This window comes from Stegodyphus dumicola, chromosome 3, assembly GCF_044657685.1.
Source record: "Stegodyphus dumicola isolate Sdum_Otavi_A_Nest chromosome 3, ASM4465768v1".
Lineage (NCBI taxonomy): Eukaryota > Metazoa > Arthropoda > Arachnida > Araneae > Eresidae > Stegodyphus > Stegodyphus dumicola.
This window is the reverse complement of record NC_140770.1, coordinates 80798664-80815467: the sequence shown is the minus strand read 5'-3', so window position 1 is coordinate 80815467 and position 16804 is coordinate 80798664. Positions and strand designations below refer to the sequence as shown.

Here is a 16804-nt window from a genome sequence, read left to right as displayed (position 1 = left end):
ACTAATCTTTTGAATTTACTTTGTACAAGTGCAAAGATGTTTTGTGCAGTGTAACCATTAGAAATGTTGGCTGAAAAGTTTCGAGACCAATTCCATTACTCAGAATCAAGTCCTCTCCTGTCCGCGAAAATTTCTCCCTAGCGGCCCTCTGTTTTTCGCAGCGTGTAATATTATTTTTTCTGTACATACATAACTTTCGTAGTGGATGAATGTAAATGAATATTAAGTAAAATTATAAGGAAATAAAGAATAATGGAAAAGTAACAATATCTCTGCTTATTTCTAACAACAGGATAATTTAATAGCATCTGAACCAGGCGGTCCACGCCTCCCATTTTGTTGTTGTAATCTTTTACAATTATTGTTTTTTTTTTTTTTTTTTTTTTTTTTTTTTAGTTTTTTTCGTGTTTCAACATCAATCATCGAATTATTATGGACTGTAGTCATCAAAGATATATCCTTCTTTTCCTTCCATTTCACAACCTCAGTTTTTCTCTTTTTCTGCTGAGTAGACATTGAACCCCATATCTCACTGTCTTGTATCGTATGTAAAATGGCGCGAATATTCATAAAACCCGGGGCAACTTCAATTAGAAATAGAATGCTTGATTAGTGCTTCTCTCTAGGAGGTATTAGAACAAACAAAAATAAAAACTCAATCAAGTAAACATTTAGAAAGAGTTTTAAACGTTTAAAAGTTTTAAAATGTAGAAGGTGTTACGGCCGCGTTGCAGAAATTTCACTTGAACGCGCTAGACGCGTTACGGACGACAAAAAGGTTAAGGGTAATGACCTTTTTTTGTTTTTACAAATATGAATACTTCACATTGCATTACGTTTTTATATTATTCATGCCGGGTTCGAAAACCGGAGAAGGCATGGATATTTGTAAATGTATAGTGTCCGTGAGGCATGAGGGCCCTTTAAATATGCGGCGAGCCGGAAGTCCTCTCGAGAGGTTTGTAGCAGGGAAAGAGAGGTGGGAGACCCTAGGACCCGTCCCCTTGGGGTGCTTTCCATCAAAATTGAGGGCAGAACTGAGCTAAATAACAAACACTGTCACCTGTAAGATGCTCAAGGCTGTTGCCAACGACAGGCGTAAACTTGTGGTCCTTGCCACGAGGAATTTTGTGGGCTTGGGCTGACAGGTCAGATAGGTAAGCACTAGCAACAACGACAACAACATTATTCATGAAGGATTTCAAAATCTGGAAATGGAATGTTTTGTGAGACTGTAAGTATGGCTTTTTTAGCCCTGTGGGTTTTACCTTTTACACATTGATACCCGAAGAGAACCTCTTCCCGTGTAATTCCATTTCCAATGCAGATCAGTTGTTAGTGATGAGAAATTGATTTCAGAGAGTACTATCAATGTCTTAAGAGCAATATGAGGTCCATCGTTGCCCTGGAATAACCAACTATTGCTTCATAAGCAAATCTGGTCTTTAATTCCACATGGTTCCATGAAAATAGTTTTTAAGACTATAATGACTTATATGACTAAAATATTAAGGCATAGGCTAAATGTTTATTCTCAGGTACATACTGTATTATTTCAAATGTTTCTGTATTCTTTTCCCAGGTTTTTCACAAAATTCAAGTCATATAACCGCCTTATTAGTTCTAGAAAACATATTCTCACCTGCAGCAACTATACGTATATTCGCTGTGACTGAGTCATAGCTGCCCAGCAGAAGGTTGAAACTTGATGGTGTATAGAAAACAGTACAAAAACCAGTAAACAACGGTAAACATTATAAAATCCAGTAAAAGGTTTCCACATTTCAAATCTTTTCAGTCTGCTCTTATTACAAAACAATCCTACATACAAATCTTATATATAAATTTTCTACATACTTTATATATCAGTCTTATACACGATTGTATATTATCTATTATACAGTACAATAATTTAAAAAATTAAAATTCTTAGAAATAAAATTTTTTAGGTTCATATTCCATCAAACCTGTGTTTCCAATAAATCATGAGGTTTTATGTGTTGCTTCTGGCTAAGAATGTGACACTACAAACTACCAAAGGTATTAATTAATCATTGAAGAAACTTGGAATACTTTTCCTCAGTGGGCTTCCAACGTAGGCGAAATATAAATTTATTTTATAAAACTATATTTTAAGATCATAATCTGGTTAAGAAATTTATATTAAATTTCGATAACTGAAAATCTTGGGCACTACGCAGAATAATCAATCAATGAATTTAATATCTATACATTTAACAAAATTAACTTCAATAAACGTAGATATGCTCGCTTGAAAAGAAATACCTTACCAACCTTTCAACAAATTAACGTTTAATTCCGAAAGCTGTTTGAAATGTAGTTCATAAATTCGATTCCTTCTGTATATAGGATATTTCTCATTTTCATACGCCGGTAGAAATAAATAATAATATAAATTTATTCTGTAATATACCATGAAGCCATCGCTTAAAATCTACTCTCAGGGAAAGAGAGATCATAAAAGAATAAATTATGGGTTTACTAACTTCATAAATTTACTCTTTTCATCGACTTTCTATGAAATACCGTTTTTAAGGACACAAGAAAAGTGAGCGCTTGAGTTAAAGCCTATTATAGGTTTATTTTCTTTTAATTCTTCTCCGTTTTCCAATAGAAGAAATACGATGTATAGAGAAAAGACGCTCTCTGTCTTCCAAGTCTGTCAAAACAGTTGGAATTAAACGATATAAATTACGTTCCAAAGGTCATCATTCTTCTGAATCGTTTTTCTTTTTACGTTGTTACTTTTTTTATTTGTAAAGTGATGGATAGGCTATTTTATAGCAGTGGCGAGTTGCGGATTAAGAGTTGATGAAAGCTCCGTGAAATTGAAAATTCCTTGAAAATGTTCCGCAGAGTATTTTTAAAATTCGGATTTGAAACTTTAACGTCAACAAAAAGTTAACTTTCAATGAAAAAATTAATTGCATATGGAGGTCACTTTTTTATGTTTACAGCCCTCGGTAAATTTTCAAAAAATGAATTGCTTTTTTCACTGATTAAAAATTGCTTATATATGGCTACACGACATGTCGTGCACATGTAATGTATATCGCGTAAAATCGTTTATGTATAGTTAGTATTTTTAATTTGAAAATAAAAAGTGAAAATTTAATTTTGCTCTTATTTCGCTACTTTCAGAAATGGTTGCCCTATATGAATGTAAAGAATTTTTAAACTTTTATAATAATTAGATCATTAATTTTATTTGTAATTAGATAATTTTGCTACTTTCGTATTGATCAAATTTTGTTATTGCTCATATTTGGTGACAGATTGCATTCTACGGATTCGCGGATTTGGAGTAATTGAGGATAACACTTGATGCATAATCAAAACACAATTTACTTGTCAGTATTACACAGGATAGTTCCAAAGACATGTTTACGGTCGTCGACAATATACTATAAACACTTTGAAACAATCAGCAACACAGCCTTCAGGCTATAACGTTTAAGACAGCTTCACGGCAAAGTACTAAAGTGAATAAATAATTCTGTCATCGGAGGGAATGGTGACATCCGTTTTTGTTGTTGTCTGTGAGCTGAAGGAATGCTGTTTTCATTTCAGAGTTAGTGTAAAGTCGTATTTCCGCAAAAAGTCCAATCCAGGTATTAATTTGTCCGCGATGTTAGCGACGAAAGCCAAGTGTTGATAGGTCTCATTTACTAAGATGAAGCCAAGTGTTGATAAGTCTCATCTACTAAGATGATGGTGATTTTAATTTTACCTTCAATCGGGATATTATCACTTGTCACTGTCCGTAAAGTCACACAGGGCAGAACCTACCGCAACGTTTTGTTCAATTCCCGAGCTATATCTGTTCTGAAGACGGTTTTACATTTGCTCACGTATTTATGATCATGTTACAAGGATGCTTATTCACGTACTCTTCGACGAATAGTCAGTTATCTCCGCCGCTTATCTGGAGCTGAATCTCTGCCTGGCAACTTCCGCCCCTTGAGATTGCTGAATTTATCTTATTTCTTTTCTCAAATTAGCGACATAGACATTTAAATCTTCTATTCAAGCCGCTCGAATAGGATGGCGATCTTTTCGAGTCGCTTGTTGAGCCGACTCAAACTTCATGGCGTAGAATAAGGCGGATTTTAGATCTTTCAGATCCGCCAAACTGGGAGCTTTCAGAGTGCTTAATGCGCCATCCTCTATGTCAGTTGCCAGATCTTGAAGGCTCCCCGTGATTTTCTGCTGGCGAGTTATGAACTACACGCAGCTACACTCCTTTACGTATTTTTCCCGAATCTCAGTTCCAGCGCATTCGAGAGCGCATTGAAGTTTGAAATTTGGTCTTCTGATAGGGCTCCTAAGATGTCTGCGGCATCACATCGGAGTGATGCAGCCAACTGCGAGGCCTTCATGTGGGAGTCCCCCTTGTTCGTTTTCGCCACTATCAAAAACTGGGTCTTATATACACTTCATGATGATTTCCCATCGTATGTGCTTAGTTTGAGTACCTTATGAAAAGAAACTGGCAGAACTTTAAAATCTTCAGGTTCATTCTTGGTCTCAGTCCGACAAAAAATCTACTTTTTTCCGAAGCGTTTCTTCAACATCTGGTATTTGGCTGCAGTTTTCTCTAATGTTTCGTACACATTCTCTTTCATGTCTTCCAATTTAGCTTCGGTTCCTTCTCTAAGCTCAACGATGTCGCTTCTAATCTTATTCTGCTCTACTTCCATCTGTTGGAATTTCTCTTTTAGTTTTTCTGGTCCGGCTTTTATTTCTTCTTGATTTTATTTCATTCTTAATATCAGCCTCTATCTCCTCCTGTCTCGCTTTCATCTCTTCTTGTCCTTTTTTACAGCTGTTAACAAGTCCATCAAAGCCTTCACTTCCTCCGCCATGGCTTTCTCCTGTAGGCAAGTCACTGGCATTCACTGACAAATTTCACTTCTGACACCAGTTTTTGCGTTCTACGGGTTCTTGGATATGGAGTAATTGATGATAACACTTGATGAAGAATCAAAACACAATTTATTTGCCAATATTACACAGGACAGTTCCAAAGATACGATTACAGTCGTTGAAAAACTACAATAAACACGCAGTCAACAACAAAGCAATCAGCTGTGGCAATCAGCAATACAGCATTCAGGCTATAACGGAGAAGACAGCTTCATGGCAAAGCACTAAAGTACAGCTCCTGACTCGGTCGATTGCAGTCAAGCTAATCTCTGAACTCAAGACACCACTACACTATTAAATTCAACATACTACTACTCCGCGTACATACACGATATAAATAGATTTTAACTACCTTCGAGAATATTCACGGGGAAACAGCTAAGAATTCGTTATGCAATGTTCTCGCTCCGTCTATTGCATATCGCCAATTTTGCAGCCAATTATCTCCATATTGGAGATTTCGGGCAAAATCTGGCAACCTACCCACGCGTTGCAAGGAAGCTGTCTTACCGCAGCTGGGCATACATGAATATTCCTGAATTAAACTCTTGTGATACATTAATTATCATCATATTGTTCTCTACGTAATTAATCCTCTAATTAATTTGATATATATTGGAGCCATTTTGTCCAGTGTTCAGGCAGAAAGAAGAAGAAAAACAAGAAGACACGTTCTGCCACTTCATCCAAATTAAGTAGCAAATTGTAAATCTCCATAGCGAACTATAATCCTTTGAGCTATTCGATGAAGCTGTAAAGATTTTAGATTAATTAACCAATCTACTATGATTTAAACCTTTACTCTAACTTCTTGCTTCCATAGTGCTCACCAGAAATTCAGATTAATTGTTAATATAAAATCGAGGGTTTTAAATGTTTTACAGTTAGAAAGTATGGAATAACAGCAGCTTACGTCTTATCACTAGCTCTTTCAAAGGTTATATGGGATTTAGCCGTTTGCTAGCCGACGTTAAAATGCGCTTTTAAAATAGCTAAGTCAACTTAAGTATATTATTTTATGTAGTATCCGAGTGCGTTACTTGAATCAGTATTTCAACGCATGCTACATTAAATATCCGCTTCTGGTAGAATTTCATTTGTGCCTAAAAGTTGTGCCTTTATGTAAAGGTTTAATGCAAATGTTGTTTTAACCATATTTAATGACTTTGGCATCTTAATCCAGGCTGGGATAGTAACTCGCTTGTCAGTCTAGTAAGGTTTGAAAGACATTGATTTAAGCTTGGGTACAATTAGAATCCTAAAACGTGAACGCATTGTATATACGTGTCTCAGCCCCCAGGAAAAGGTTAATGTACATTTATTGTGTTGTTGTTACTAACCCTCTCATAAACATAATTAGATCAGGCCTAGAAAACGCTGGACATAATATTTATCAAGTTCATGAGTTCGTCATGGCTGAGAGGGAAGACAGTGACGTTTATTGGCTATGACCTATTTCTTCTGTCGCCTATGATATTTTAAGATTCCTTCCATTCTATGAAGGTACTATCTACGCCTTGTATTAAGTTCCTAACACAGCCGCAACCATGTGACAGCCAACATTGCTAACAATCATACCGAACAGGACAGCATGTTTATTGCATACATATATATATATATGTCATCATCTGCGATAAGTATATTAAATTAACTTTTACTATTATTGAACAGTTTCATGTTAATTAGCCTATTGTTATGTTTTGATAACCTTAAAAATTTAACACTAGATGTATATACTTTCAAATATATTCTGCTCTAGGCATACACTCAGAGCAGGTTGGATTGACTCAGCATTGACTGAGGAAGTTACGGAGATGCTAACTACCTTAAATATTAAACTTTAAATCGGTGAAAACTGACAGGACACTTATCGGCCTATCTTGATCTCATAGTAAATTAACTCCGACGTAAAAGAATATTAAAGTGAACCTTTTAATTGGATCGTCAAACTAGCTTTTACATAACCTGTATAATAACAGAAATTAGTCATTGTAGCTTGCGGGTATAATAAAGCTTAGAATAAAATGTAAAGCACAAAAATATGAGATTTACGAGACAAAACCAGCCCAGAAGCTTTCGCTCAGGTCCTGAACTTTCCAGAGCACTTTCGGATAGCAAGGCTTAAATCAACTAAAATAGTAAAGGTGTTAGGAGAAGCAAAATGATAATGGTAATATAATATAATATGATAAATATTATGCTAGTTAGCAATTAAAAATCTCAACAGAAAGGGTGTATAAGTGGTACTGACATTTATTTCTAATTTATCACAACAGGAAAGCGAAACATGTCTTCCTCCTCGGAGTTTAGTAAAAGGAGTTTTAACTATCACAAAATGTTTGCCTTAAAGCTTTATATTTTTAACAGAGAGAGAGAGAGAGACAGTAAACCAGATAAAGACTTACTCGAAATTTATGCATTGAAATAATAGTAATAATAGAATAGCCTAATATCAATGTAAATTTTATCTTCAACAATACTGAAGCATGTTAACTGAGAGTTAAATATTTAAATGAGAAATCAAAATTAACATAGAGCAAAATATGGAAATACACCTCAACATGTGATTCGAATACTGCATCATATTATGTGCAGGCAATCAGGACATCAAACCGATGACTCAAGTTATGAAACCACTGATCAGTCTCCCCTAATGTTATGGAAAATTCTTATGTATTTTTTGTTCTGTATAATTATTGCGTGTTGTTTTATTGTGCATAAGGTATTTTTAGTAATTATATTATTTTAATGTGTTTAATGAATTTGTATTGAACTTATTTTAAATTAATGTATAATATTTAATATTGGTAAACTTTACGTATGTATTTGTTGTTGTGTATAATTATTGCGTGTTATTTTACTGTGCATAAGGTATTTTTAGTATTTTTTTTAACAATTTTTACACACTTTTTCAACAGAACACACATTTCACATTACAAACAGTTTACATTTTATTCACAATACCACTTCCTTTAAGCAAGCTTACATCTCTTGATTGGCTCAGTTCTTAACTCCCTAAAAAATTGATAATTTCTACCTTTAGGATTTTTTATTTTTAATTTAATTTAATTTAATTTTTAATATTAATGTTTACAAAAAAATTTACTATAACAAAGATAGCAGCTTGACACTCAACTTTACCCACATAAGCGCCATCTATATAATTTGAAGAACACACTTACTTCTCTTTTTCAACACTTTTGCAGACCCCAACACTCATATAGTAGGTAAGTTAGAATTAAAACTTACTATTTACTTGCTTTAAGTATTTTTTGAAATTTTTTATGTAGTATCTAAGTATTTTCTAAGTATGAAATTATATTTTTAAATATATATTTGTTTTTTAAAAATTGTGAATTAGTTCTTTTTGTTTCTTATTGGTTTATATGGATTATGTCTAGTTCTTTTTTAGTTTCTTTTTATTGATTTGCATATTCGTGTAGGGGAGGTTCTGTAGACAAGGGTTTCTAAAATACATTGGTTTCTAGATTATTTTTTTATAAAAAATTAATTTAAAAAAAATTAATTTAAAAAAAAGTTTAATTCTTGACTTTACTTGCTTGTTTCTCAAAAGACTTCATTAGTATTTTCCTTTTCGAACTTTAATTCTTAAATGTTAATTTCTAAGGGAACCACTTTATTGGAATTACTTTTGGTTTTGACTTTTACCCTTGCCTGCATGAATGAGAAACACGAATTGAATGATTGGAGAGTTAGGTTTGGAGGCAAATTCCCCTTAATAAGTCTGTCACCTGCCTACTCAACAGTCATTCACATATGCATTTTTTTAAATGTTTAATTTAATTTAAATTTATTAAATTAATAAATTTATTTTCATGGATTGATTTTGCACTTGATTTGCTTATGCTTCTGAATTTAAATGATATTGTACATTAGTTCGAGTATTAAATCTTTTATATGTTTGCACATTTTTTTAAAAATTATTTTGGCTTTTTTCTTTTTTTTAGGATTTAAATTTGCTTTTTTATTTTTATACGTATTTGTTAACAATTAAATTTAAATTTGTTTAAATTTAGGTATTTTTAGTAATTATATTATTTTACTGTGTTTAATGAATTTGTATTGAGCTTATTTTAAATTAATGTATAATATTTAATATTGGTAAACTTTACGGCAAAGCTCCCTTAAGTTTAGCAGAATATGTGTTACAGTTAAAAGGGCGCGGTTGTATTTCCGTTTCTCACGAGTCGGCTTCTTTGGAGGATAGAGGTCACTGTCCAGCTGCATTTTCCTCTTTTTCGCGGGGGTTGGAAACACGTGTTTTGCTCGTTCAGAGGCGAATAGTTCTAAGGCGCGGCGATTTCTTGACAGAGTTATAGGTTGGAAACATTCTTCTGTTGCGTGGGAAAGAAAGGGTCCGTCATCTTGTATTAAGTTCTGTATTTCTGAGAATATTAGAGGCTATTTATTACCTTTTTTTCTAGTTGGCGAGAGGGAGTCCAAGTTTCCTTAAGAATGGTTGAATTTTTAATTTTAGTGTTGTTTGAGACAATAGTGATTTTGAGGCGTTTCTTGGTGAGTGTCAACCAAGTTTTCTTAAGCCGTTGCACGGGAGGCAAGATGGATGATTGGACTGAAAAGGAGATTTGGTCCAGTTTGATAGACTTGGAGAGGAGCGTTACCCGGCGACCCCTTGGGGGGCGACCGCGGTTACGGTTAATATTGGTGATCTCCGTGGCACTGACAGCGGTGACCGGTCCCAGCTCGTCGCGGGCTCCTTGCGGTTAAATTTCGGCGTTATTGGCAAAGGATCTGGAGCTAGGTCCAGTGTCTGAATCATGTCTCTGACGTTTTCCATGGCTGGAAAGAGACTGCTCGCGCTGAAGTTCCAGTTTGCTTTGGAAAATATGAAAAAAGAGGGAAGTCGTCATCTCCTGTTGTCAATCTCCTTCCGTTATCTTCTGAGGGTCTTCGAAATAAAAAGGAAGGCTGATAATTATTATTTTTTGTTGAGTTAAAATGCTGCTTGACGGATGTTAGTACTGGAAGTATGAAAAAGGTCTGGTTCCTGAAAACAACGATGAAGATTTGGCAGTTATTTTTTCGGCGATTTGTGACTGGATCCAGCGTTCCACATTTGAGCTCCTGAGTCTCTCAAATGTGGAACGCTGATTTCGTGAGTGACTTTATATTTTCATTGGTGTTTTATTTTGAAAATTAATCTTTTTAAATTTGGAAATGTTTAATACTAAAGCAAGAGCTGTCATGTTAGGTAGATAAAAATTGAATATTTGCTGTTACTAAATTAGTCAGAAGTTAATTGAATTAATTGGAGGAAGTGAATCTTTGTTTTAATGTTTAAGTGATTTATTCTAAATTAGCTTTTATAAATGAGTTGAATCTTCTTGAGTTCCTGTTTAAAATGATTAAGAACTGTGACGTGTTTCACTATGATTTTTGTATTAATGGATTAATGTTAAATATGAGATTGATAATGGAAAAAAACTATGAGTAACATTTAAATGATTTTTGTAGGGCCAGCTATCTTAAATTATAATGTGTGGGAATTTTCAATAAATGTGTTTATTATCTTTAATATTGTATGTTTCTTTTGTGTATTAATTGTGGTCTACTGAAGGTCACCCATGTGATCCTTACGGAAACATGGTTATTTTATTCGAACCTGGGTACTCCTATTGCGGTAGTAGGAAAAGAAAAAAATCAGTTTTAGGGTTGGTGACTATAGAATCGGTTTACTGAATTTATTTTGATTTTGATGAACAAACTTCTTAATTGTGAGATTGTATCTTTCCTTGGTGTTTGAAGAGATCTGTGTGGTATTTGAAATATTAAGGGTTTAGGGCTATCTCTAGATGTTGTATTGAAATTTATGTGTTTTCAGGTTGGAGATCTAAATTAGTTTTAATTTAGTGAGAGATAGCGTGTTAAAGATTTTGTTGTGGAAGTGTATTTTTGCATTTAGGTTTTGGTAAAAACAAAGAAGTAATCTGTAATCTTTGTTTTTACCAAAACACCAGGGAGGATATCTTTCTTTGATGTCTCTTAGATTTAAAAGTTTTGATTAAATAAGCACTTTAGTTTTGATTATGTAAGTACTGAGTTGAGTTTTAGATTAGTTTTTTTTTTTTTTTTTTTTTTTGTTGTTGTTGTTGTGGCACCAGTTTAGTCAGTTTGAGGAGTTAAAAGTTAAAATAAATAGTTTTTTCTACGTAACACTAATGTTGTTTGGATAAACGTTAAGGAACGATAAAAAATAAACAAGAATTGGCATAAACGGGCAATATTATATTTTCGATGGCAAACATTTTTTTTCTTAGCTAAATGTTGCTTATTTTATCCCGATTCCCGTTGCTACATTTTTGATTCTTGAGCATTTCATTTTCCATTTATGTTCCCTTGTTTCATCTGCTTGTATATTTATAGACCTGCTGCTCAGTCGCTCTTACGTTTCGGGCTAAGACATCTTTCACCCATCTACAAAGTGATTTCGTGTTGTACATAGTTATCATGTCAAACCAGAAAGTGGATGACCCAAATTCAGAACAAGTAAGGAACTTCAAGTTGCTATTTAAATTAACTTCGTATTAACATTATATATAATTAACATTCGTTTTACGTCTCGAAACAAGATCTAACATCTACAGAATCAGTTCGTTATATCCTTGCTGTCGATCTTAGTGCATCTGAGAATACTTTGTAATACCAACTCGAATAATTTTGAACTGCTTAGCCCTTATATGGCTATGATATTCTCTGTTGTGTTAATGCATTATGGAGGCACTGCGCATAATCTGTGTCTACGAAATATCAGTATTAAAAATAAGTTTTTCCATCAATCAACAGAAATTAAAGTTGCTTATGTTTCTAAAATTTTCATCAGAGTCAGGTATGGAAGCAAATCGTCAAAGGACATGTTATGACAAGAGAAGTCACAGATACTTTGAGAAAATAAAAAATTTGAACTGATGGTGAAATGTGTGAAATTGTGCAATTTTTATTATAGCTTCAGATTTAAGTTTATGTATAAAGATCCACCTTTTCAAAGTAATGTAATAAATAACTCTTGTCGAGAAAAACATTTACCGTATATTTTCCTGGATTGGTTTCGATGGAGAAAATTTAACTTTTTTACTTGTCTTGCTTCACTAAAAGTTATTTCTGTGCATTAACATGCATTTGTTTTTACAAAAAGCAATATCGCTACCTCGACAAATAAGTGTTAAGGTAAATGAGCTAGAAAGGGATTTCTTTCCGCAGTACCATCACAAAGATATATAGACGAGGGATCCGACAGCAAGAATAAAAACAGAATTATGAAAAGAAAACTGCATAACAAGCAATTGGTAAAAGCAAACTGCTGAAAATGAGACTTTAAGAGGAAAGAAGTAACATAAACGGAATAACCATGTAGTAGAAAGTAAATTTCTGCGAATTAAAATTATTCTGGTGAAAGATAATTAATTATCTTACGTTAAGATAATCTATTCGCAGATAATAGTTGGGCTAAATTATATCAAAGTCAATCTTAAACGGATAACAGCCGAAAACATTACTGCTTATCAATGAAGCAGAATATCATAAAACGTTGAAATAATGTTAGTAATTATTGAACGGCAATTGTATGTAAAGACTTCTTTAAAATATTCGTAAAAACATTTATTTATTAAATGTGGGTTTGAACTAATCTTTAATTTAAAAGTATCAATAGCTCAGAAAGTGATTTAATTAATTTCAGGTTGGGATATACGTACATTCAAAAGTATGGTTTGCTGTATTTTTACTCCTTAAATATTGCAATTAAATATTGTATTTCTAATGATAATTCAAAGAAACAAAATATTATTTTTCCGTATATTTCCTTTATATAATGTTATATATGTTTTAAAGCGCGTTTTTTAATTCTTTTGGCAACTCCTACAAAAGACTGTAAAATCTTATTAACTTGTTTTTGCGTATGAAATTGTACCGCGTTCTTTCTAATTTACTTACATTTCCTGTTCGAGAATTAGATAAATACTAGATTGTGCATTGTGATGTTTTCAATTCATTTCAGTGTTTCAATATTTTATTTGAAATCATATAGCTATTCACTCCGATAAATGACTGCCTGCACGGAAGGTTTGGTTGCTTTCCCATGTGTACGTGAATATGAGCCAGTTTTCCTTGTTCCATTGTAAATCATTTAACTGTACGCTATTCCCTATTTTTCGTTATATTTCATAAATTGCATGATACCTTTTCATAAAGTTCTTATCTCACGGCTGGACAAAATCATTCTATCCTAGCACTTCATATTTTTACAGGTACAGTTACACTATAATTCATTCCTTGTGTAATTTATGTACGATTAGCTGAATTACAAACTAAATTCCTGCATAATGATTACTTTAACAAAGAATACCAGTTATAATATACGCTAATTTTATGAGCTGTAATTAATGTGAATTATCTTTACGTTTCTATTTGCTGTTTCCTAAAGTGCAAATATTTGCTTAGTAAACATAACTCAAAAATTGTGCTTTATCGATTCTTTGACCTTAATAAAGAGCACTATGAATCTGTAACAGTGCTTGTTTCATAGCTAAGTAATAAATTTCCTGTGGAATCGAATTTGAATATTTTACAGTTTGTTAAGGTAATAAATTCGGTGCCTTCCGTGTATATTTAAAAGTTCAGTTACTTTAAGTTAGAAAATATTTGCCGTTTATATGTAATGTGTTTTTAAGAGAATACCTTATGTACTCACTTATTTTAAATATATATTTATTTACTCCTAAGTATCAGGTTTTAATCTTTTTTGGAAGGAAATCAATATTTTCATAAGTAAAAGAATTATAATGAAGTGTATAGTACAGAAGCAGCAGTAAAGGCCCTATTTACCTTGTTACCAATTACGTTTAGAGTTTTTATATTATTAATTATCATTATTTACATTATTAAGTAAGTTTATATTGAGATTTCGATTTTATTTATTTCGAGAAATGTTGCCACTGCTCTCTTTCAAAGCGGACAGTCTGTTAATAAAAATTCTATAAGATTTACAAAATATGAAATAAAAATAGCATTGCCAAACATTGCACATATTATTATTAGAGCAAAGGGGCAATTTGCCCAAAAGAAATATTAATTTCGTTTTCGCGTTTTGCGTTGATTCACTATAAACGGCGAATCACTTTTTGAATTCTTGCCACCAAATATTAGAGCCCTGTATTATATTTAAAGAAATTAAATAATGAAGAATCTGCATAAATGTTTGTATGTTTCTTGCATTGTGATAAAACAACGGCACCTAGAGCCATCCAGTTTCGAATGACGTAATCATACTGCGAATATGGGCATCTGAAAGCCCAAATCTGATATTTGGAGAACTGTTGAAATGAGCTGTCACTAGTTGTAACACATGCATCGCAACAACGACGAAGAGATTTGGCATAATCTAAAGACGCCCAGCACGTTACATACTTCCCGATTCTGCAGTATCAACGCTATACCTGGCAATAAGGTTTTTTTCAGGACAGTCAGTCAAATTCTCGCAGACGAGATCCTCGTTTGTGATACATATATTGAAATTGTTGGTCGTTCATTTGAATAATTCTTGTAAATATTAAGCAGTATTTCTTGTACATATTCGTGATTAAACAGACTTTTCTTTTTCCATATTCTTCGTACTTATTATATTTTTGGGTCCACATTTCCCATTCCAACAAACGCTGTATTATAAAGATTCTTTCTTCTACTATATTTTATTACGTCTTATAGTTTTGAACATCAATCGTCTTATTCCTGTTTCATGACATACATGAGTGCATGTGTGTGCACAAAGATTTTAATGAGATCCTTTTAGTCATGGCCGACCTTTTAGTCATTTGCGACTGGCCAGCTTTCTATTTCAGACGTTCAAACTTAATGCTCCAAAAGCAATTTCTGTAAAAGATTAAAATTTTAAAACTGCACGAAAGTAATTTCTGCTTAATTATAAACTGAAAATTACGTTCCAAGGAAGGTAATTTCGCATGGTCCTGGTCTTATAATTAGTAAATAATTTATTCATGGTGCGACCTGGAAAGGTTCCATTAATAAATACAATGTCGCGCTTGCAAGTCAAAGGAAAGCACTTTAATCTTGTTAAATGCGACACTGAAGAGTCATTTTAAGAATTTCCACTTCGCAGATCTTGGATAATGTACAATAGAACAAGCTAGATTTATTTCTGCGACTTAAGTACTCGGCATACTTGAAATCTTGGCTAAATAAACGTAATGCTACAAGGAAGATGAGTTACACTGAAGCAATTCAGCAGCATATTTACAAACTATATTTATAAAAGGTTTAGCATTTTCAAAGTCTCCTCATTAAATTTTTGTGAATCCATGTTGCGGTAAAGAAACATAATTAATTTGTCTAAATATTTAAATATATAGATATATTATTATTTTGTCACATATCTATTCCGCTGGTTTTATTTCAGCGAAACTTTAACTTGAGATTGTTAACTGAGAACTTTTCTGGTAGAATAATTAAACTAATGAAAACATTTCGAACTGCTGCATACTTGCATACTGACGTATGAGAAACTTAAGAACCTTTCGAAATTTCATTCACTGAAAAACTCTTCTTAAATTTAGCTCTGTCTTGTAAGCGTGTAACCTGATGTCTTTCTCTTTGCATTGCTACATACAGATGTGAAACTTAGCGAAAAAATGAGAAGTTATGGACGTGTGTTCGATCATATACGCCTATTATTGTAAGCTGTTATGCTTTTTTATGCTTATAATGTGAGATATTTATATTTAATTCAAAATAATGCTGTGCCTAAAATAAATACATATTTTAAGAAAATAGGCTCGTTTATTATAAAGAAATTTTTTTATAATATTGTTGTTTATCATATCAAGTCATATCAGGTACGTATATATACAAGAGAGAGAGAGAGAGAGAGTGTTTGTTATCAGAGTTTACTTGTTGTATGTACCGTGATGTTTACCTTGCATATTTTGAAATTGTTTTAAGTAACGCCTCATGTACTGGGCGATTCATAACTATTTTTCTGCTGTTATTTCGATCTAACTTCTTAAATAATAACATAGATTATCAGTTATACTTTTGCACTGTATTCGGCTCTACTTATAGGATTAACCTAGAACTTTCAAGATGTCAGTATTACCATTCGTTTCGATCAGTACTCGGATTAGGAAGGAAGGGTGCTAGCGCCAGAAGTGTTGTAATCGTCTAGACTGGAATGACGAGAATTCTTTTAATTGTTACGTTTTCTGTCAATCTTTTGCTTCTCGAACTCACCTATCAGAACAAAACCATGCAATTCAATGTATTTTAATTTCTTCACAACAGAATGTGACGTAAACTCATTCTGCTACGTATTATTACAATTAATGGGAAGTCAGCTAAATGTGATAGCTGGGGAAGATGGAAATTTAGAATTCCCTTAAAGGGAATTCTGAATTCTGAGGGCGCTTTTTTGCTTCTAAAGAAGATAATACATTTTGTGTAGTGGTCTCATGATCAAAATCATTCACCATTATTCCTTCCCTACAAGGAACAAATCATAGCACCAATTTATTGCCAGGTTTTTAACTTGGCAATAAATTGTTACTATGGTTTGTTCAATATTATGCAGCTATACAAACATAAGTGGCTATAAAAGCGTATGCTGCTGTAAATAGCAAATCAATATCATGCAACTATGAAAACACAACATCATTATTATTTATTACTTTATTATTTATATGTCAGCATTTCTCTGAACTAAAGGCGTACCGATGTTCTTCGACAATATATTGTCAATGGTTAACCAATAGGTGTCCGCTGCGCTTCAACCTGAACCTGCTATAAGACGATGCCACGCTAAGTAACATAG

The 16804-nt window shown here is 33.0% G+C and overlaps 1 protein-coding gene across 3 annotated transcripts in view; it reads left to right on the top strand.

The window, feature by feature from the left end:
• The window catches only part of LOC118197561 (uncharacterized), a 205911-nt gene that overhangs the window by 161254 nt on the left and 27853 nt on the right, over positions 1-16804 (top strand). Inside the window, exon 4 of one of the 3 annotated variants that reach the window (XM_085812351.1) lies at positions 11353-11604. The exons of the other annotated variants lie outside the window; for them this stretch is intronic. Within the exon in view, the coding sequence (XP_085668477.1) occupies positions 11353-11387 (35 nt within the window). The 3' untranslated portion in view covers positions 11388-11604. Of the gene's footprint in view, positions 1-11352; positions 11605-16804 lie in introns of those variants that run through there. 3 annotated transcript variants of the gene reach the window in all.